This window comes from Galeopterus variegatus, unplaced genomic scaffold, assembly GCF_000696425.1.
Source record: "Galeopterus variegatus unplaced genomic scaffold, G_variegatus-3.0.2 Scaffold1411, whole genome shotgun sequence".
NCBI classification, from domain to species: domain Eukaryota; kingdom Metazoa; phylum Chordata; class Mammalia; order Dermoptera; family Cynocephalidae; genus Galeopterus; species Galeopterus variegatus.
This window is the reverse complement of record NW_007727522.1, coordinates 220,544-242,035: the sequence shown is the minus strand read 5'-3', so window position 1 is coordinate 242,035 and position 21,492 is coordinate 220,544. Positions and strand designations below refer to the sequence as shown.

Genomic DNA, 21,492 nt, shown 5'->3' with positions numbered 1-21,492 from the left:
AAGTTCAACATATTATTGTGTTTGTTGTTTTTTCTTTCTTTTTTTCCTTTTTCTTTCTTTCCTTCCTTTCTTCCTCCCTTCTTCCCACTTAGGAGTAAGGACATGGTGGTATTTCTCTTTCTGTGCTTGGCTTACTATGTTATTCACCTAACATAATTTTTCCAACATAATTTTCTCCAAGTTCATCCATATTGCTGCAAATGGCAGAATTTCACTCCTTTTTGTGGCTGAATAGCATTGCATTGTGTATATATACCACATTTTCTTTATCTAGTTGTCCATCAATGGACATTTAGGTTAGTTCCATGTCTTGGATATTGTAAACAGAGCTGCAGTGAACATGGGAGTGCAGGTACCCCTTCCACATGATCATTTCCATTCCTCTGGGCATATACCCAGAAGTGGGATTGTTGGATCATATGAGATTCTTCTCCGTAAGTTAAATATTGTTTTCTGTCTAAATTTCACATATTTTATCATATAAGCGCATGTGAATATAACAATCTAGGCATTCTCTAGAGGGTGCTTTCATGATTTGGGTCTCATTGGGCCACAGGTATTTCTGGTTATGTGGAAATAAAATAAGTCTGCTAAATAAACAAAGTTTTTCTTGTTCTTACTTTCTTATGTAAGTTAGAAATAATTATGTTTGGAATATATTTGCCACTGAGTTTCACTACAAACTCTGAAGGGCAACAGCAAGCACATCTATCTAATGGGTTGAAATGCTGGAGATTTGAAACGTTGTTTGGGAATTAGACTTTATGAAAGAAGAGAGTGAAAGAATTCTGAAAAATTGTGCCATCCTTTTTTTTTTTTTTTAAGACTCTCGCCTTAGGTGTTTTTTAAATAGTATCTAATTTTAAATAGTGCCACCCGAAGTACTGATATAACAAGGCACTCCAAATGTAATCATCTCACAGACATTTAAATGAATTCTTTTGCTAGTACTTATCTTGATAGGATTAAGTACTATCTTTATAAAGGAAAAGAGTTGTGAGATATGAGACATTACTAAATAGCAAAAAATATGTATTTTCATTTTATCTTCTTAATCTCTTATTGCATTTCCTCTGACAGCAAAATTTTTGTGTCTAGAATCATCTCAAAACATTAGAATGCTTACCTATTTACATCTAAAACAATAAGCATTTAGGAACTGAAGTAATATAAAATGCATTCATATTTTATAGATTGTTTCAAGAAGTGTCATTGTGATATCAAAATGCACAGACATACTTATTTTTGTATTTCTCATTAATTAGGGAAAACAGACGATGCCAAAGCATCTGAGAAAGGGAAAACTCCCCTGAAAGGATCATCTCTGCAAAGGTCTCCTTCAGATGTAGGAAAAAGCAGTGGAGATGAGGGGAAAAAGCCCCCCTCAGGCATTGGAAGGTCGACTGCTCCCAGCTCTTTTGGATTTAAGAAACCAAGTGGAGTAGGGTCATCTACTATGATCACTAGCAGTGGAGCAACTATAACAAGCGGCTCAGCAACTCTGGGTAAAATTCCCAAATCTGCTGCCATTGGGGGAAAGTCAAATGCAGGGAGAAAAACCAGTTTGGACGGTTCCCAGAATCAGGATGATGTTGTGCTGCATGTCAGCTCAAAGACCACCCTACAATACCGCAGCTTGCCCCGCCCTTCCAAATCCAGCACCAGTGGCATTCCTGGCCGAGGTGGCCACAGATCCAGTACCAGCAGTATCGATTCCAACGTCAGCAGCAAATCTGCTGGTGCCACCACCTCAAAACTGAGAGAGCCAACCAAGATTGGGTCAGGGCGCTCGAGTCCTGTCACCGTGAACCAAACAGACAAGGAGAAGGAAAAAGTAGCAGTCTCTGATTCAGAGAGTGTTTCTTTGTCAGGTTCCCCCAAATCCAGCCCCACCTCTGCCAGCGCCTGTGGGGCACAAGGGCTCAGGCAGCCAGGATCCAAGTATCCAGATATTGCCTCACCTACATTTCGAAGGTAAGAATATGTAAAGTGATGCTGGAAAAATATAAAAGGACACACACACACAATATATATAAACATATGTATTTGTATATATAAAATCCTAAATGTATATTATATATATATACATATGTGTGTGTGTGTGTGTATAAAAGAATCTTTTAAAGTATAGTGGGTTCTGAGAAGCTGACCATATAAATAGCATTTTGAGAAATGGTGCTCAACTTTGTGATTTCACAATCATTGTAATATTAGCAACACAAAGAACAAATATGAGGCACTCAAAAGTAGATGACAATATCTAGGGGGAATGATAAAACGAAGTATCAGCTTGTAGAATTTCTGTAAATTTTCATCCCTCCTTTCCACAATTACAAAACAAAATAAAATAGTTCTTTATAACTATTGGCATTCACTATCAATGTTTGTTATCTTGCTGGTTCTTAAAGAGTTGGTCATGAAAGTAGATGAAGTTGTGTTACCTGTAGCACATTACATTAGACAGATTTATACAGTACCATATCTTGACATATTAAAGAAAATCAACATATGATATGGTTGGCAGAATTTGAAAACGTTCAGATGTTTGATGCTGAATAACCACTGGAGTGGGGGCTAAGCTTTGTAACTCTTCATCAGCTTTCTATGACATGACTCTGGTAAGCCGCATGATTTGGTTTCTGCACTGGTATTATCTTTGGCATTGAATATGTGAAGTTCTGCTCTAAGATATCACTGTTTTTAAATACCAATGTATTCATAATGTCAGGAAAATAAATACAGTTAATAATTTGGGAAAAAATAGTATAACCTTCTGGGTTTGTTTTCTTATCTTCAGAATGATAGCATGTGATTTGTAGTTCATGACATGTTAAATATTTTTAATGTTTGTTTTTATTCTGACTAAACCAAGAACTTTGATATCTTGGAAACAAAGGCTTTTGAAGCATTTACTTTTACATTCAAGCAATCGCAGATATATGATTGTTTGAAAAACTTAGGTTTCATTTTTCAGTAGAAATATTAATCCTGAAGGACTTGTTTCTGAAATGCTAATTCTCATTGGAAAGAATAAATGGCTTGTAATGAGAGTAAATATTTCTGTTGCTTAAGTAAAAGCCAATAGTGCCCTCCTGTGGTCCATTACCTATGAAACAATTTCTCATATTCGTCATAAATTATTTCACTATAGAAAATATGAATTTCATTGCAACTTAATTAGTAATCATTATTCCATTACATCATATCACATTTTTCCATATTTACATAAATTTGATTATATCATCTGCTTCATTTACAAAACTAAAATGTTTTCTGAACTAAACTCCAACAACTAACTTAGTACGAACTATGTTTCAAATCAGTGTTATAAATAATGTATTTGAATAGCTCTGGCAACTGATATAAAACCCTTTGACATTTCAGGGTAAAATGCAGACAAACTGATGTGTTGCCATCAGTGTCCAATTTAGTTTTCAACCAACTACTCCCTGACAGTCACTCAGGCCGCAGATACTCAACATAACTTCCTAAACCCAGCCTTAATCATTCCTTTTAAATTTTCAATAAATTGCTGAAAAGAAAAGAAAACAGAAAAGAGAGAGAAAAATCCATTTAAATGTTATCTATCGAATGCGTAGAAGTTGTTTCATTATAATGGTTCTATAAATAGGTAACAGCAAGTATGGTCAGACTATTTAATTTGAGTGAATGATTCTCATGATCATTTAAATTGTGAAAGCCAGTAATTTTCATGTTTGCCTTTTTTTTGCCCACTACCCCACACCCCTGGGTAGCAGCCCAGTACTGACTTACCCTTATGGTGTTATGAGAGCTTTTCAGCACTTGCTGAAGAAAGTCCAAGCTTATCAAATTCACTAACATAGAGACGGGAAGTGCTTGGTAGCTCAGTACACCCAAGCACACTTGGCTCTGTGTACTGTAACCCTAAATATTCAATGTGGATGTTAGTTTCTGGGAACAACTGAAGTTGTTATTTGTTTTTCTTTTAGGTTGTTTGGTGCCAAGGCAGGTGGCAAATCTGCCTCTGCACCTAATTCGGAGGGTGTGAAATCCTCCTCAGTAATGCCCAGCCCTAGTACCACATTAGCGCGGCAAGGCAGTCTGGAGTCACCGTCGTCTGGTACGGGCAGCATGGGCAGTGCTGGCGGGCTAAGCGACAGCAGCAGCCCTCTCTTCAATAAACCCTCAGACTTAACTACAGATGTTATAAGCTTAAGTCACTCGTTGGCTTCCAGCCCAGCATCGGTTCACTCTTTCACATCAGGTGGTCTCGTGTGGGCTGCCAATCTGAGCAGTTCCTCTGCTGGCAGCAAGGACACTCCAAGTTACCAGTCCATGACTAGCCTCCATACGAGCTCTGAGTCCATTGACCTCCCCCTCAGCCACCATGGCTCCCTGTCTGGACTGACCACAGGCACTCACGAGGTCCAGAGCCTGCTCATGAGAACGGGTAGTGTGAGATCTACTCTCTCAGAAAGGTGAGCTTTCCTGGAGACACTGATGAAATCTTGATCCCCACCCCTACCCTGCAGTGTGCCTGACCTCCACCCCATCAAATCCCTTGATTTCACTGTGAGTGCCACTGTGTAAAGGGAGATGAGATTGAAAGGACATAAGATTGATACAACCGGGCCTTTTATTTGCTTGTATTACCAAATTTGAAGAGGAATAAAACCATTAAGGGTAGGGGGATCGAATAATTAAATTTCTTAATATGAATGTATTCATTTATACCCAGTAGGCAATTTTGATAAAATTTAAAGCATGTATTTTTATACTGAATAATGTCTTCTCCAGATATTTTAATGATTTGGCTTAAGCTCCAAGACAACCCAAGCTCCTTATGATAATTCAAGCATTTTTAAAGACCAAATTTAAATGGATTCTATAATTATGCTCAGAGCAATATGTGAAATTTGTTTTATTTGTAATTCTATGAAAAAACTAGCAAAGGGATCACTGGGGAATTTTAGTTGACTTGTTAAAACAATATCAGTTGTCAGCAATGAATTCTTAGAGAAAATGATAACACCAGTGACAACTTTAATAGGCCCCCTTAAAGTTAATCATATTACAAGGTGTTTCCGACTGGTTTTATAAATTTTTTTTTCCAAACCCTTGACCTTGGAGTTATAATACTGCACTCCAACCTGAGCTAACTGGCCAGCCCCATGTTTTTACACTTACAGAAGAGATCATAACAAGGTATTTCTTACCTAATATACTTACTAAAAAGCATCACCGTTGTGCAAACCAGCTCTTGATTCTCTCCCTGCAAAAAATTCTTTCTCAGACATTTTGGTACTGACTCTTACCACCCCAAAGTGTTAAAACTGCCACTTTTTCTGATTAACTTAATGCTATTTGTTTCTTTCACACTTGAAGCTTTTAAAATAGTCCTGGCCACATGTCTTAATTGTGTTATTTGTGAAAAGCACTACTGGTCACTGAAAATGCTCAATATCTTTCCCTAAACTTTTTGTTTCCCTCTGACACATCTCCTTTTTTCCAGACTCCAGCCTTACTCCCAGAGTACAGAACCCAGAGCAAAACATTGCTTCTATCCTATTTTATTTCCCACTCCTCTAACAATGCAATAGGGACAGCCATGCAAATGGGACTTTCCCTCGATAAAAGAATTTTAGAACTAACTGAAATATTGGTGCTTGATACTTGCTTGGTGGGCTTCTAGTTACAAAATAAATTTTTCCTCACAAACTAAAACACTGGTCCAAGACAAACAGCTGAGTGATAGAAACTCAAATGTTATCTATTTTCTTTTGGTTTTGTTATTACAGACAGTATACATAAAAACCAGTAAGTATTTGATTTTCCATGTAAGTAGTCAGGCTTCCTATAGCATCTTAGATTCTAGTTTCAGCACTTTTAAGGTAAATGGACATCCTTACATGACATTTACAAAACTTCTAAAAGTAAATAATATTATATTGAAAATATATGGACAACTTGTGGTTTTAATGAATGCATCCTAGCTGTGTACTCATATGTGAGGAATCCAAATAACAAGCTAATAATCAAACCAAGCATGCTGCAAATTTATTAAATAGAACCACCCTCCAAATTCTGATTATTTTTTAATTATAAAGATGACTGCAACAAGGTGACCATTTAGCCATCAACCTGTGTGTTCAGCATCCAGACACTTACACATTCAGAAATGTAGTCAAATAGCTATTTGTAACCATGTAACCCAGATGGTAAGATTGATGAGTGTTATAGCTATAACTGAGATGTAGTTTTAATGTTTTACCTAATCTATATTTTACTTGATGCCAATAAAAATTTTCAGTATAGAAATACACTAGCAAATATGCAGTTACTTATTCTTTTTAAGCAGATAATTTTTATTATTTTTCAGTCTTTGAAATAAGCCAATTTTGCATACGGCAATGTTCTAGTATTAAATAAGCCTAATAAAGACTTTTTCTAAAATAAACTTTAATCTAATTTTGGATAAACGAATGTGTTTTGCCTTTGATTCTTAAAATATATTGATGAATATTAAACTATGAAAAGCAAATGTTAGTATCTCCATAGATATAGTATATAATATAATTATTAATTAGGTTCTTCCAGTAAATTACTGGATTGAAATTATATTTTATATAAAATGTTGTATTTTTTCTTGGGAACAGAGCTAAAAGCGATAGCAGTTCACTCTATTCCCTTAAAGTACGTTTAAGATAGTTTATGATCTATTGAAGAGAAAATTAGATCTAATTGGGATGCTGACTTAATTATAATTAATTGGTCGGTGAAATGTTAGGAATGCTAAGGAAACCAAAGAGCCATACCTGAGAGAAAGTGTGTTAAAGTGTAAATATTTAAGGCAAATTAATGAGAGATATAATAGAGATGTCTGTGGTTTTATGATTGACCTATTTATCCACAATTTTAGCTTACTTTATTGATATTCATATCCCAGTACTATTAAATCAACAGTTTTTCATACAGATTTTAATTTTTGTTTAATTTTTTCTTTATTAAGATGAATAAAATAATAAATAAATAATAAAACATGTTCTTTAACAGTTTTTCCTCTGTAGCTTCTCTAGATCATTAGTGACCCTTCAGCCATAACTAGTCCACATTTGTTTTAGGGTTCGGATCCCACATACAGACCGGCTGCTCACTGGCTGAGCGAGGTGCGGGCGCAACACCGAGGGTTGCGATTCCGTTGCCGGTCCCGGTCCGGTGCGGGTGTGACACTGAGGGTTGCGATCCGTTGCTGGTCACGAAAAAAGACAAAAAGGAAAAAATAAATAAATAAAATAAAAAAATAAATTAATTTTACTCTTTGCTTATCCACATGATAGAGATTATAACGAAATTCCCTAGACTTGTCCCACTTAGTTGTTGACGCTCTCCTCCTTGATTTTTAGAGGCCATTTCTCATTTTCTCTAGAGACATCTTTTCACCCCTTCCTATGACCAGTTGAGAATTCTTTAACGTAGAGATGATAAAATGTAGAGCCTTTTAAATATCTGATTTATGATTTCTAAAAGATGGTATAGCTTAATTTTCTTAAAATATTTAAATGATACCAGGAACATTAAATTTTTTAAGCAAATACTCATTATATGTTATTTTTCTTCTTATATATAAATGGAAATAAATCTGCCTGTATTTTTATTAAAAATAATTTGCAGAGAAAAGATAAGTATTAAACAGTATTTTACATCTCTGTCCATTAGAACTTGAACCTTAGCTTAGTCAGAGCAGATCTATCTCATTTTCCCTATGGTTTTCTTGCCTGTGAAATCATATCAAAAGTCTAGTCAGTTGCATCAGGGAAGGGAAAACTATAGTAACATTAGGCACAAAGAATATAGAGGGGATTATGCTAACTTCTAATAATCCTACCACTACATTATCATTAAATGGTACTGGGTTAGAAAGGAACTCAACATGTGTTACAGCAATAGACATCTTGTCACCCTTAGCTGGCCTTTTTTAATGAGTTAAGCATTACATATGTGTTACCAAAAAATTTTGTGTGGTTCAGAGAACCATTTTTGTTGGATGTGTAATTTGGAATTTTGTTTACATTATGTCCTTAGGGGTTTTCTTTGTTTTAACAGCATGCAGCTTGACAGAAATACACTGCCCAAAAAGGGACTAAGGTATATATTTCTCTCAGCACAACTGCTGCCTTTCTCTGTTGTTATGTAAACTTTGTGTGCTGTCTCTCTTCCACTTTCTTTCTTTCTTTGCAATGTAGCACCTGAAGTTGAGAATAAAATCACTTATAATCTTGATGTTTTCCCTGGCCTCAAGAGTTGATGAGATAGCCTGCAGGTAGAGGTACTAGTAGAGGTCAAGTTTGTGACTCAAATTAATTCCAATATAATACCACTATTTTGAAGTAATAAGACTTCTCATGACCTTGTTCCACGCATTGCTTTTTTCAAGGCAGTAATTTTTGATAGAATGTAGAACTCAGTGCTACAAATTAAAAAAAAAAAAAAAACTTCCCTAACTTTTGCATCTTAGAGGCATATGCTTGCAAAACCTCAAAACCCATATAGTCTACGGATGTGACTAGTTAATGTTGAAAGGTTGAAGGACACTAATTTGAATCAGAGAAAACATATTTTCATCATCAGAGGACAAATACTGCAGCTAAGGTAGGATATTTACAAAATCCTTTGACAAAAACTCAAAATAGTTTTTTAATTTTTATATTTCAGGGGTTCTGGTATTTATCAGATCAATTTAAATCTGAATTAATCTAGTATCATTTAATCTCAAAATGATTATTTAGTTCGTAATAAAAAATAAAATGAAAATTTAATTCATGGCCATCCTTTACTGTGTACTTTTATTTGAGGAGGGGATACAGGATGATGAACTAATAGACATATAACACTGTATGAACATGATAAATTGGCTGCTGTTTGATGCTAAGAATTTACATAACTCTGGTGAAACAGTGAGTACTGGCCATGCTAGGTCTTTCCCCATTATTCTATTTGAGGAGGGGATACAGGATGATGAACTAATAGACATATAACACTGTATGAACATGATAAGTTGGCTGCTGTTTGATGCTAAGAATTTACATAACTCTGGTGAAACAGTGAGTACTGGCCATGCTAGGTCTTTCCCCATTATTCTTTTTTTCTCCAATTTGTTAGCAATAGCAAACAGCTGGAAGTTATTCCATTTCAATATTTTGTTCCAGAAATTTACTTTCCAATAAAATGAGCACAACTTATCCCTCTTTTTTTTAATCCAAACATGATGTCAAATGGCATTTTAACCAAAAAGCTGTTTTTCCTTTTTTTTTTCTTTTTGTTTCTTTAAAGCTGTCAATTTGTGTTACATTTCCTATGCCTTTGTGTGACCATCATGCCACTTCCCTTGGCTTCCGACCTACAGCTGTTCACCACTTGTAGTCTGTTTTCACCCTCTTCATATTCTTCCATGCCCTGTGCTTTTGAATCCTTATCAATTAACTTGGCTGTCTGCTCATTGCTTATGATTTTCAACTTCATATCTCACAGAAGTATAATTTTCTTCTCAAATCCCTTTGTTGTTTTTCCTGCGTGATTCAAACAGATGGTGTCAGATCATCTGGAAGAACCGAGCCATTATAATTAGATTCAGTCTGTTTGAGATTGTTGTTCATTCTGAATAGTAAGCTCTTCTCAATTGTTTTCCTGTCCTGGTATTGCCTTGCCTTGTAGGCATGCCTAAGTGTCTTAGCTGTGCTGTTTTGCAGATACACCCCATCATCTCGGCAGGCCAACCAAGAAGAGGGAAAAGAGTGGTTACGTTCTCATTCTACTGGAGGGCTGCAGGATACTGGCAACCAGTCGCCTCTGGTCTCCCCTTCTGCAATGTCATCTTCCGCAACAGGAAAATATCACTTTTCCAACTTGGGTAAAATATTCTAAAACATTGATCCCATTTTGTTCCTTCCACCACCCTCCTTCACAGGAACCCTGGTATCCCTTCATAAAAAAAAAAAAATTAATGGGGTGATAAAGACACCTTAACAGTACCTTTTATTTATATGGTCATTTACTGTTCACAGAATAAGTTCCAAATATTATTCCATGTATTGCTCACAACAAATGTTTAACATAGGTAGTACTGTTGTTATTTTACATTCTGGTCTCCAGAGTCTCAGTGAGTGATTTGACTTGAAAATATTATCATCATTATTAAGGGGCAGAGGTAGTAATCAACCCCAGAGCATCTGATTTCAAGCCCAGGGGCCTTTTCATTCTATCTAAGAATCCACTAAGAACCAGTAAAACATTTGCTTATTTTTTTAAAATGTTAAAACATCCTTATAACAAAATTAATAATCTTTCTGTACAAAAGATAGAAAATTGGAATAATTAGAAAGAAAAAAATGTGATTCCATAACTCCAAGATAACTTCTTTCAGCATTGTTAAAGTTAAAACTTACCTTAAAAATGAATATAGGAATTTTTGTTAAAACAATACTCCATGAATATTTTTAGATAAATACAATGAAAAATAAATTAGTCACTATATTAGCCATTGGGTTACTTTGTGGTTAGCATCATTTGTATGAAATATAAAATCATTTGCATAAATGTCACAGAAAACACAAGGAAGAGTGACAGCATAATGAAAGAAGTCTAAACATGCCAGATTCAATGACTTAAAAATAGATTCTCTTCTATTAAGCCACAGAAAAATTAGTCTCATTTTTTTTCTCTTTTCACTTGAAAAAAATTCTTTTTAATAATATATCACAGAAAGTCCACATTCCTCAGTAATTTGAACTTTTCAACTTTCAGCCTGCTCAGGACTCAAGGTTATTTCTTTTCTACTGTAATTCTTCCCACAATACTAAGTAGGGCTTTTAGCAATTAAAAGCAATTATTTTGGTCATGGTTCCAGATGAGCTAATAAATTCATACCAAACACCAATTTTTTGTCGCTAAACCTACACAGTGATGAGACTCCTTTGCCCCGTAATGACAAAAGATGCATAGCTTTTATTTATTTTGACTTGTAATTAATAAAACACAGCCAAAAGCCTAATATTTTAACTTCAAAAAATGAATTGAAAATGTTTTTGTAGGGTATAAAAATATGAAACAAAATATAATTTATGAATCATCTGAAACAAACCCAAATCACCTAAAATGCTGTTTTCTAAATACCTCATGTCTCCTGTAAATTTTTTCATTAATTGACATTAATTTTGTTAGTTGACTCCTTACTCCATTTTTTTCCCTCTGTCATTATTCTGATTAAATCCATTTTTCTTTGAGAAAAAAAGAACTTACCACTTACTGTGTCTGACCTTGGTGAATTCATTTAACTTCAATTTTCTCGTCTGTTGAATAAATATATACTGCCTAGGTCATATTGTGAAGAATGGCTGATACAATATGTACGAAGACTGAGGAGTGTATCAGACTTGATAGATTCTGCCAAATCATTTTTAGTGGAAAACATGTCTTACACTGTCAGAGAAAAGCACTCATCAGATATGCCTGAACGTTGTCTGCATTTCATTGGGTGTGATTAACAAAACCATAACCACACAACTTTATGTGAAGGAGATTCACAGCTCAGATTTTTTGAAAGACTAGTACAGAACTATAACATTCAAATCAAGGACTCATGTACCAAAAATGACAACTATTTGCACAGAGGTAAGTTTATTCCAAGGTTTGCATAAATTGAAGTTAACATGGCAGTGCAAGCCAACATGTCCATGGCCACAAATGTGTTTTAAAAAATTGGTATATAACACACTCGAGAGTGCATTTTATTGCATAATTTTCAAACAGTTGAAACAATTAATAAATGAAATGTGAATTACCCTTTTACTGATAACGAAGCATCTCTATGGAACTTTAATGTTCTGTTGACTTGAATTTGAAAACCACTGACCAAGTACATCCCTTATATTTTGTTGCTATAGAAACCAATAATCTGAAAGGTCAAGTTTATCTTTCTAGGACATGGATTCCCCTCTTTGCCCTCTGTGCTTTCCACCAGAGATCTCTCAGCAGCATCAAACGATACTGCCAGTTGTTCCTATCAAAGCACTTCAGACCCTAACTTTAGTTATACGACCCTCTTGCTTCTCTTCAGACTTTTCCAACTATAATTTTTTCTCCAGCATGACTCATCTTAACATAGCTATCTTATTTATTGTATAAACAAGGTCATTTTTGAGAGTGAAAGGGACTCTATTAATAATTGCTCCAGGCATTAGGTATTAACCCTGGTCAATGTAATTCATCCTCCCACTCCTCCTCCTATTTATGTGTTTTCCAAGATTTTTCTTAGACTTTTTCTCATCCCTAAACACACTTACTATGTTCTCATTCACAACTTTAATTCTTACCTCTCAAATCAACATTTCTCCTTCTCTCTGAGATATTTTTGAGGTTGAAAACTAAAACCCCATCAGTGTGCTAGACCACCTAGTCACCTCAAACCAGTCTTTTCTTTAGTCTTTTATTTCCCTTATAATTTCACATATCACCCTTCTCACAACTACTCCAGTGCAAAAATCTCAATATAACAGTTTTACTTGAAATTACACCATCCACCCATTCATACTGTACATTTTCAATAGACTAAAAACTGATTTTATCTTCAAAATATTTCTCTCTCTTTTTCAGCGGCACTGTCCTTGCTCAAGGTTTTTAAACTCTAGGCAATTGCAGTAGATTTCAAGTTATTTTGACTGCTTCCACTTCCATCTCTCTCAACATTTTCACACATTAGGAGGTAGCAAGAAAGACGTACCTATTCATATTAATACACAACCATGTGCCTATCCAAATTTTATAAGCATATGTGTCTTCAAAGCAAATATTCTGAGATCTCTATGTTTTGTTATTTTACAAATGACTAATTTTACAAATATGAACACAATTTTGCAAGAGTTTTGATTGTATTTCCAGATCAACTGTACTCGTATTTATTGGGTGAGAAATTGGGTACTATTGGAATGCAATCATAAAATTAGTTTATTACTAATTTTTATGTATATAAAATGTAACTACTTAGTTTGAATATGGACAGCTTTGTTCCTATATTTGTCTTTGGACTTCACCTGTTTTCAATTTGATTATTATCTTTTCTGAATGATTAGTAATATACATGATTATTACTAACATTCAAGAGTTGCAGTATCCATGTTTTCTTTATCTATCATTTCTTTCTATTAAAAAGGTGCTAATATGTAAAAAGGTGTTAATATGTAAAAGTTTTAGAAATATTACTATATAAACTTATGTATAACAAATATGAGATTAAGATCACTATAATTATGTCATTTTTGATAGACTACTGTGAGCTACTGCCAAAGTAAACTATGGTTTGTGTATTGTTCCCCGCATGCTAGCTATAATAGAAACCATTCTCACTCAAAATGAGTCTTTGGATGAAACTACTGGTCATAGCTCTTGTGAGGCATTTCACAACCTGGTGAGACTCATTGACTGATGTGTCCCCATGAGTGATAACAATTGCTCAGATTCGTTTTTCACCTTCCTGCAAGGGTTACTATTTGGAAGCATTAATACAACCTTGTCACTTCCCAATTCTATATGGATCCTTCCACATACAGAGTGATTGTTAAACACCTTTGCATGGGAATAGTTTCTATGCTTTTGCTCTCAAGCATCCCTTCACCTTGAATGCTCTTCTACTCCCCTCTCTATATTCACACTTCAACCTATTCAGAATGAACCCCCTTTTTTCCCTTCTTTTTCTGTTGAACCCCTTTCTTCTGTACCCATGAAAGCACAGAATCTCACAGATGGAAGAGATCCACATTTGGTTCATTCATTCATCTATCATGTAAATTATTATGATATTTCTAGCTTCTTCTCTAAACCTCCCAATGACAGAAACTACTTAAATCTAGAAATAACACACTTTTGAAGCTCTTCCTTTAAAAGATCAAATAATTTTTTCCTGAATCTTTACCTATTGTTCCTAGTTGTATACCCAGATTACACAAACTAAATTAAATTCCATATGACAACTCTTTTCTTTTTCATTTTTATTTTTCTATTTTTATTTTTTGCAGATGTTGAGTGTTATATCATCCCCTCTACATTAGTCTGCTTGTGTTGCTTATAACAAAATACATGGAACTGGATATTTTATAAAGAAAAATGGTATTTATTGCTTAGAGTTTCTGAGGCTGGGAATTCCAAAGTCCATCTGGTGGTGGTGACAGTGACTCCAGAGGTCTCACATTGCAAGATGGTGGAAACAGAGAGAGCAGAGAAAGCAAAAGCCAGACTCTCCTCTTCTTTTAAAGCCCTCAGAACCACACTCCTGACCACCATTTTTAATTCATTCACTAATGCAGGGTCATACAATCCAATCACCTCTTCAAGGCTCCACCTTTCAGTTTCCATAATAGGATTTCCCACCCTTTTAACAGTCACGGTGGGGGCTAAGTTTTAATACATAAGACTTGGGGGACACAATTCAGGCTTCAGGGACTTTGGGGGGGACATAATCAATCCACTACACCCTCCCTTCGGTAAATATTTAAAACTATATCATAATCTCACTAGTTAATGTCTAGCTATAGAAGCAAAGGAAGGGAGTACCTACCTTTAGTACCTGGAAATATCTAAAAACCCAGTACACATTTCTATCAGTTCCTGTTCTCAAATCACCACAAATAAAAATATGTTAATAAAAACAGTGCTTTGCTTTGCAAATGAAATGCAAGAAAAGGTCAGTAGTCCTCTTTTTCCTGAAAGATTGCCACATCTATTTCTCTTCTGTTTAGAGATTCTTGTGTAACTTCTGGCTTTGAATGGATGTTAGAGAGCATTTATTCTGCCAATTTTTTTTTTTTTTTTTTTTTTTAATTCATGAAGACATTGAAGGGTAGAGATTGGGATATTTAACTGAAGCAAATGGAAAGCAAAACCACCACTAGAAGTCCTTTCCCAATTTGTGTTCAATTACAGAAACTCTGTTTGTGTTACTTTTTTTTAATGAAACTTTTCTTGGTCTGTTTTCCATATTAACTTTTCTATCTTTCAGTCACCTCTTCTAGTGGCCGCTTTTAAATCAGGGACTATATCATATTTATCTTTCTACTCAACTGCAACATGCAAAAAGCAGACCTGTCGTAGGTACTAACAATTAAACATTCTGAAATAGTTTGGGGGTATTTCCAATGCAGAAACCTTCAAAAGTGTTTGTAAATGCAAACTATTCCCTTTAAAAGCTATCCTAATTCTTACTAATATTTCACCTTGAATGAGTTAAGTGTTATGTTTTGAAATTATACGAGGACACTTCACTTGAATATCTCAGCGATCATTTGGTAAGAATTGTGTAAAACCAAACAGTGAATGAAATATCCTTCTCACCTCTAGATAAGTATATTAAACTGATGCACTTGTGTGACATACTTCATTCCTTTAGACAAGAGTCAACTCATGGTGGATCTAGAGTGATTTACCCCAATCCAGGTACCTTAAACATTCAAGTCTTGAGTGCCCTACCTTCTGGCTGTTGTCAATAATCAGAATGAACTGAGACTAATGATTGCTGCTGGCTGACGCAATATGCCTGAAAAAGAGATAAATTATTTCTCTTTATTCTTTTCCTCTTTTTTCCCTTCTTTCCATTTTTTCTTTCCTTACAACAGATTGTTCACTTTGTAAAATTATAGTGTCTTCCTTTTTCATTATATTTCTCATGTGCATACATAGGTGTGATTCATAGTCCTGTTTCTTTTCACTCAAATCCATAACTAGCTCTATCAGAGGGTTGCTCGGTGTATTAATACAGTTAGTACCTGCAAAATATCAAGCACAGTGCCTGGCAAATAAATTTCCCTTCTGTTACCTCAGGGTACACCCTTCCTATTTTACGTTATGTTAGAGCCAGTAATTATATGAGTTTATATGAGTATTAAGAAGCGTAGTGCCCGTGTCAAAGAAAAAAAAAATAGCAAATTTTGAAATAATATCAGGCCAATTCCAAGCCAATGTCACGCATTCCCCAAGGTTTTGAAAGTACTCAGTAGTTCCCTTCAAATCCTAAGAGGTTCCTGCCCGCTTCTTCATATACCGGTAACAGACTTGCTTTTCTTAAAGGAGCAAATATGATAAATACGTTTCTCCTTCTGCTTTGCTTTTATTCCAACTTTCAAAACTGTATTGCATTCCAATGCAATTTTACATTCAATCAACAACATCTTTCTTTAAAATGATGATCATCAGTTGGCCTAAAAAGGTGAATTCCATTAGAACTATTTGGCAATAGGCCAAGTTTTATTTCAAATTACAGACTTAAGGTACATCTTTAGAAATACAACATGTTTGTGACTTCTGACAGTTTCACTGTGGTATTCTTGTCTTAGACATAGTAGAACGTAGTTTTATGTGATTAACCTTATGACAGGCCACAGATACTGTGTATATTACATTATATTTCATTTAAAGAAAAAGTTCATTTTACTCTTCCTCTTTATATCCTAACTCTGATAGTAATGGTGATTTTAACCAAGAACGAACACAAATTCAAAACTCAAAATAACTGAAAAGTCTTTTCCTGGAAGCATCTAAAGTGTCTTATTGGGAAATTTGGATTTTTTTATATTTTACTTTCTTTTTGATTTTGTTTTCCCCATTCAAGTGGTCATAATTTTATAAAAAGAAACCTGCAGACTCTAAAAAGACAATATTTGCTATATAACAGGAAGCAGAAAATACCATGTTATACTATTTCCAGCATGAACAGTAGAGGTGAGGTGGTGGTTTTGTTTACTATTACTTTAGAAATTGACATAATGCTTGCCATGAAAGTGCCGGAGGAAAAGAGGAACTCTGTGGCAACTGTTTTTGAACATTTCAGAGGCAGACTCTTGGCCTTCCTTAAATACAGACACGTAATAAATTCATGTTTCCATAAGAATTGAGATCACATGCTCACTTTCTCTCCACTTACTATTTTCATCATTCAGGACCTAGGGTAATAAGCTGAATGTCCTTTGTTTTTCAGTGAGCCCAACCAATCTGTCGCAATTCAACCTTCCTGGGCCCAGCATGATGCGCTCCAACAGCATCCCCGCCCAAGACTCTTCCTTCGATCTCTATGATGACTCTCAGCTTTGTGGGAGTGCCACTTCTCTGGAGGAAAGGCCACGCGCCATCAGTCATTCCGGCTCATTCCGAGACAGCATGGAGGAAGGTAAGTGTAGGGAGGAAATGAAGATGAAGTTACTCATTTAACTCAGAGAAAAACTATCACCCCACATCACCACAATTCACAAAGAGAAAACATATGAGTAAGTATAATTCTCATTTGGGGAACCCTGAAGTTTGAAAAAGTTTTATTCTTCATTATCTTCTGTTTCTTTATAACATTTGAAAATATGCCAGAAGTTATTTAGATTAATACTTTGTATAGATCAGTTTAGAATAATGTTTTCATACAGAAATACATAATTTTAAGGACTATTACCCACATGCATCAAATGCCAGAGCAAATGTTTTGTTTGACACCTTAATTAAAGAGCCATGAAGATACACAAACCAGAAAAATTGTCTTATGAAGCTATCACGTTACTGACTTTCGTTTTCAAACTCCCTCTGGTGTTAGCTTTTTATCATATTTTAGAATTCATATTGTACCTACTTTCTGCTTTGTAAGTCACATTTCTTTATCTAAAGGCAATGAAATTCTCACCTGACCTAATAAATGTCTTTATATTTGCACGGTTCTATGAGAATGCGTTAAATAAATCTATTTGAAAAGGTTAATTGATGTCCCAATGTATATATTTTTCTAAACTATATAAACTCGAATGTCAAATTTGCTAATAATAATTTGAGAGACTTTCGTCTTTGATTTGATGAATAATTTTTTTTTAAAGACCCATAAAGAAAACTTGTGACATACATGCGAAGGGTTTTCAAAAAGTTCACGGAAAGATTTGTATTATCATTTAATTCCATTTTTCCACAAACTTTTTGAAGTGCCCTCATGTTATAAAACATGTCAGCTAAGGATAAAATAAAACTAAACATAAAATCAAACATGAAATCAGCCATACTATTTTAGTCCTTAATAATTATGTATAAAAGAAAGTTCTCCAAGCCTTGAAACATACTAGGGTTTAAGCCTCTAGCCATCCATTTATTTGTGGTATGAATTTAGGCAAGTTTATTAACTTTATTAGCCCCGGTTTCTGCATCTGTAACTTCATGGTTTTGTCTCAAGAATGGCATGAGAGGAAAGAATACAGTCATTCTGTCCCTTTATCTTTTTCTTTCCTATCTTCTTATTTATAATCTTTTGACTAACAGTATAGGCAGCTGTGAAAATTGACTCATGTTTTTCAGGTCAACCTTGTGCATTTAATATGCTAGCACTTCCTCAGTTGACCACAGCTGCCACTACCTTTTGGGTTATTGACCAAACCACTGAGTTTACCATGACAGATCGTGAATTATACCCAATGAGTTTGCTGATTGCTAAGTGTAGACAGACCAAATAAAACTAATCTGAAATGTAAGGTCATTGCTTTTCTAAAATGGTTCCATCATCTCTCTTCAATGACAGGCCTCTTATAATACTTCATAAATAATTTACTAAGCATACAGATGGCTTTCTAGAATGCTTCATTTACAAATAGAATGTTGTTTATATTCTGGGAAATTCTGGCCTTCTGTGTAGAAAGATTAAATAATCTGAATTGCTGAAAGCCAGCTGAGTGGGCAAGATGACTTTTTGATGCCCATCAATTGAATTCTGAACTGTTATAATGTTTAAATTGTGACCTAGAATCAAGGCATTATTAAACTAGATTGAAGGGACTTTATTGATGTCCTGTCCAATTGCTCACACTGACAGATAAAAAGACTGAGCCACATGCTATAAGGTCATATCCCTATAAATAGTAAGTATCAGAAAAAGAATGAAAATGGAATTGCCTGATTCATTGTCCACCTTCCTTGTGGTACACCAAGCTAACACTTTTAGTTCATGAAAGTGTTATTAGAGATTGAAAAAATGTTGCCTTTAAAAAAAAAAAAAAAAAACTGACTCAAAGACTAGTATTTTGCACATCTCATACAGTGGTAGTAATTGCCCAAGTTAGAAACCCGAAGGTTGTTCTTCATTCTTCTTTTGACCCTCATCTATATACTCAATTAGTTTTAAAGCGGTTCTTCATCTCTCAAATTCATCCCTTGGTTTTCATCTGCCTTGCCAGGGTCCTAGTGCAGCTTCTCCAGCCCTTTCCAGGCTGAGTTATAAGCACCTCCCATATGCTCTTGTAGTAACAAACATATTCATGTCAATAGTATTTATATTACTCTATTGTAATTATTTTTAAAACTACATTTTCTACTTCTGTTTGAGCTCCTAGCATTGTGTCTTATTTATTTTCTAGTCCCAGGATCCAGCAAAGGCCTGTCACATTGTCTATGCCCAACTAATGTTTATTTACTGGACTAAAAGCAGAAGTAACTATACAAAGGTACTTCAAAAAGTTGGTGGAAAATAGAATTAAATATAATATGAACCTTTCTATGAACTTTTTGAAGATCCTTCTTGTTTTTTCCATGATGAAAAGAGGAGTAACTTTTCTGTAAATATAATTAAGCACAATTTTATCTACCTTTTGGGTTTAATACATTGGAAGTGAAGAAGTATAAAACAGACTGTTAATTGTTTTAGATGGTATTTTGATATACTGTACCTAGATAAAAGACAGTATGCAATTTCCATTCTTGATTTTTGTAAGACACCAGCCTTGAAATTAAAGGTGTTTTCTATTGCTAGAATTACTAAAAAACAAATAATTCTGCATTTAAAAGAGGATTATCAACTCATCACAGGTAACATTGAAATAGCAAGTTGGATAAAACGTTTCTTTCCTTGAATGTATATGGAGAAAAATTCAGAAAATGAATCTTTGTTGTCTAAAAATGAACTTAAATAAATAAAATACATAAAGTTTGTTTAAAGTTTAAAAGTTTATGGAAACTTAGTTTGGTTTCCATGATTATCTATTTATTATATGGGAATTAACTATAGCTTTCAATATGTGTGAAACATGCTGGTAGGGCTCATGTTTGAAAAACTATAGTTGAAAAACTATAGTTAAACTATTGAATTAACTATTGAAAGCTATATGTAATTCAACTTCTGTCCATAACTTGGTAAATGAGGTACTTTAATGAATGGGTATGGGACTTTTCCATGTTGCAACACCTTGATTTCCAAAAATTTATAGCAGTCTTGTTCTCAGAATCTTGTGCTTGGGCTGGCCGATTAGCTCTGTTGGTTAGAGCATGGTCATGATAAAACCAAGAACCTGGGTTTAATCCCTGTGCCAGCCAGCCTGCACAAAAATCAAAGAAACAAACAAAAATAATCTTGTAGTTAGTGAGCTATTATTATTTTATTTCACCAGCCACCTGTTTTTTACGTTTGCAGTAAAGGCCTGGGGTTTATGAGGGAACTTCATTATTTTAACTCTATTGTCCTTTCTGTTTTCTCCAGTTCACGGCTCTTCCTTGTCACTGGTCTCCAGCACTTCTTCTCTTTACTCTACAGTAAGTATTGGCTGTTAAGAAAAAGCTTCTGCCTTTGCTGGGCACACAGGTGATTAAATAGATCGACATTTACAGAGAGGCTGTGCAGTAAAATCAGGACATACTCTAAACTGCTGCATACCGGATAAGCTGGCAGGTACTTTACCTGCCCTCCTGTGGTCCGCTGACATGGACTTTCACTTGGCTTTTGTGCACCTATTATAATCAATGAGTGGTTGGAAAAGTGAATTTCATAAAACCTAATGGGTTTTGTACTATGCTGCACCAAAATTTCATAATATTGACTAGTTTTACTTGTTTGGTTCTCTGAGCCATGGCTCTTAATTATTCTATAATTTTTTCCCACTTTATGTTTTAGGCCAAAGTATAAAGGCCTAAAAAAACTAGAGATTAGAAATGCATATTTTGAAATAGAGTGTGATTTAAAAAGCTTTATTTCTTAAGAGAGGAATATCAGTGTTCCAACTTCTTTTCCCAATGCATGAAATTATAGCTTCTTTTTGCCAAGATGAATTTTCTGTCCACTTCATATAATTTTGGATTTTTCAAAGAAAATGTAGTCTACAGTAAATTATGTTTTATGAAGGAGTTCCTTCGTGCCTCGGTTAAGAGTGAAATATATTTAAAAGCAGTTTACTGAATCTCAATGAGATTTGAGTAGTATGGATATTCCTCAATCCTGTATTGATAAGTTCATGAAAAGGTCACAGTCTCAGCTGTCACTGAGCAATTAAAAATTAAGCGCAAAACAAATTTTTTCACTCATTCTCATTAGATTCAAATGTTCTAGCCTTCTGTTTGTAAGTTAATCTAGCATATTTACTGCTTTTAATAGTTGCTCAAGATAAGACCATCTTTTGCAGAGGTGGTATTTTTATTTCTCCTTTTAATGATTAAAATTGCCAGTATGTTGTACAAATGAAGAAATCA

The 21,492-nt window shown here is 34.6% G+C and overlaps 1 protein-coding gene across 1 annotated transcript in view; it reads left to right on the top strand.

Annotated features, from left to right (window-relative positions):
• Positions 1 to 21,492, top strand: part of NAV3 (neuron navigator 3) — a 241,905-nt gene that overhangs the window by 156,617 nt on the left and 63,796 nt on the right. The window contains exons 11-15 of the mRNA XM_008576825.1: positions 1,266 to 1,974; positions 3,972 to 4,460; positions 9,729 to 9,889; positions 17,000 to 17,188; positions 20,510 to 20,562. Of these exons, the coding sequence (XP_008575047.1) occupies positions 1,266 to 1,974; positions 3,972 to 4,460; positions 9,729 to 9,889; positions 17,000 to 17,188; positions 20,510 to 20,562 (1,601 nt within the window). The remainder of the gene's footprint in view (positions 1 to 1,265; positions 1,975 to 3,971; positions 4,461 to 9,728; positions 9,890 to 16,999; positions 17,189 to 20,509; positions 20,563 to 21,492) is intronic.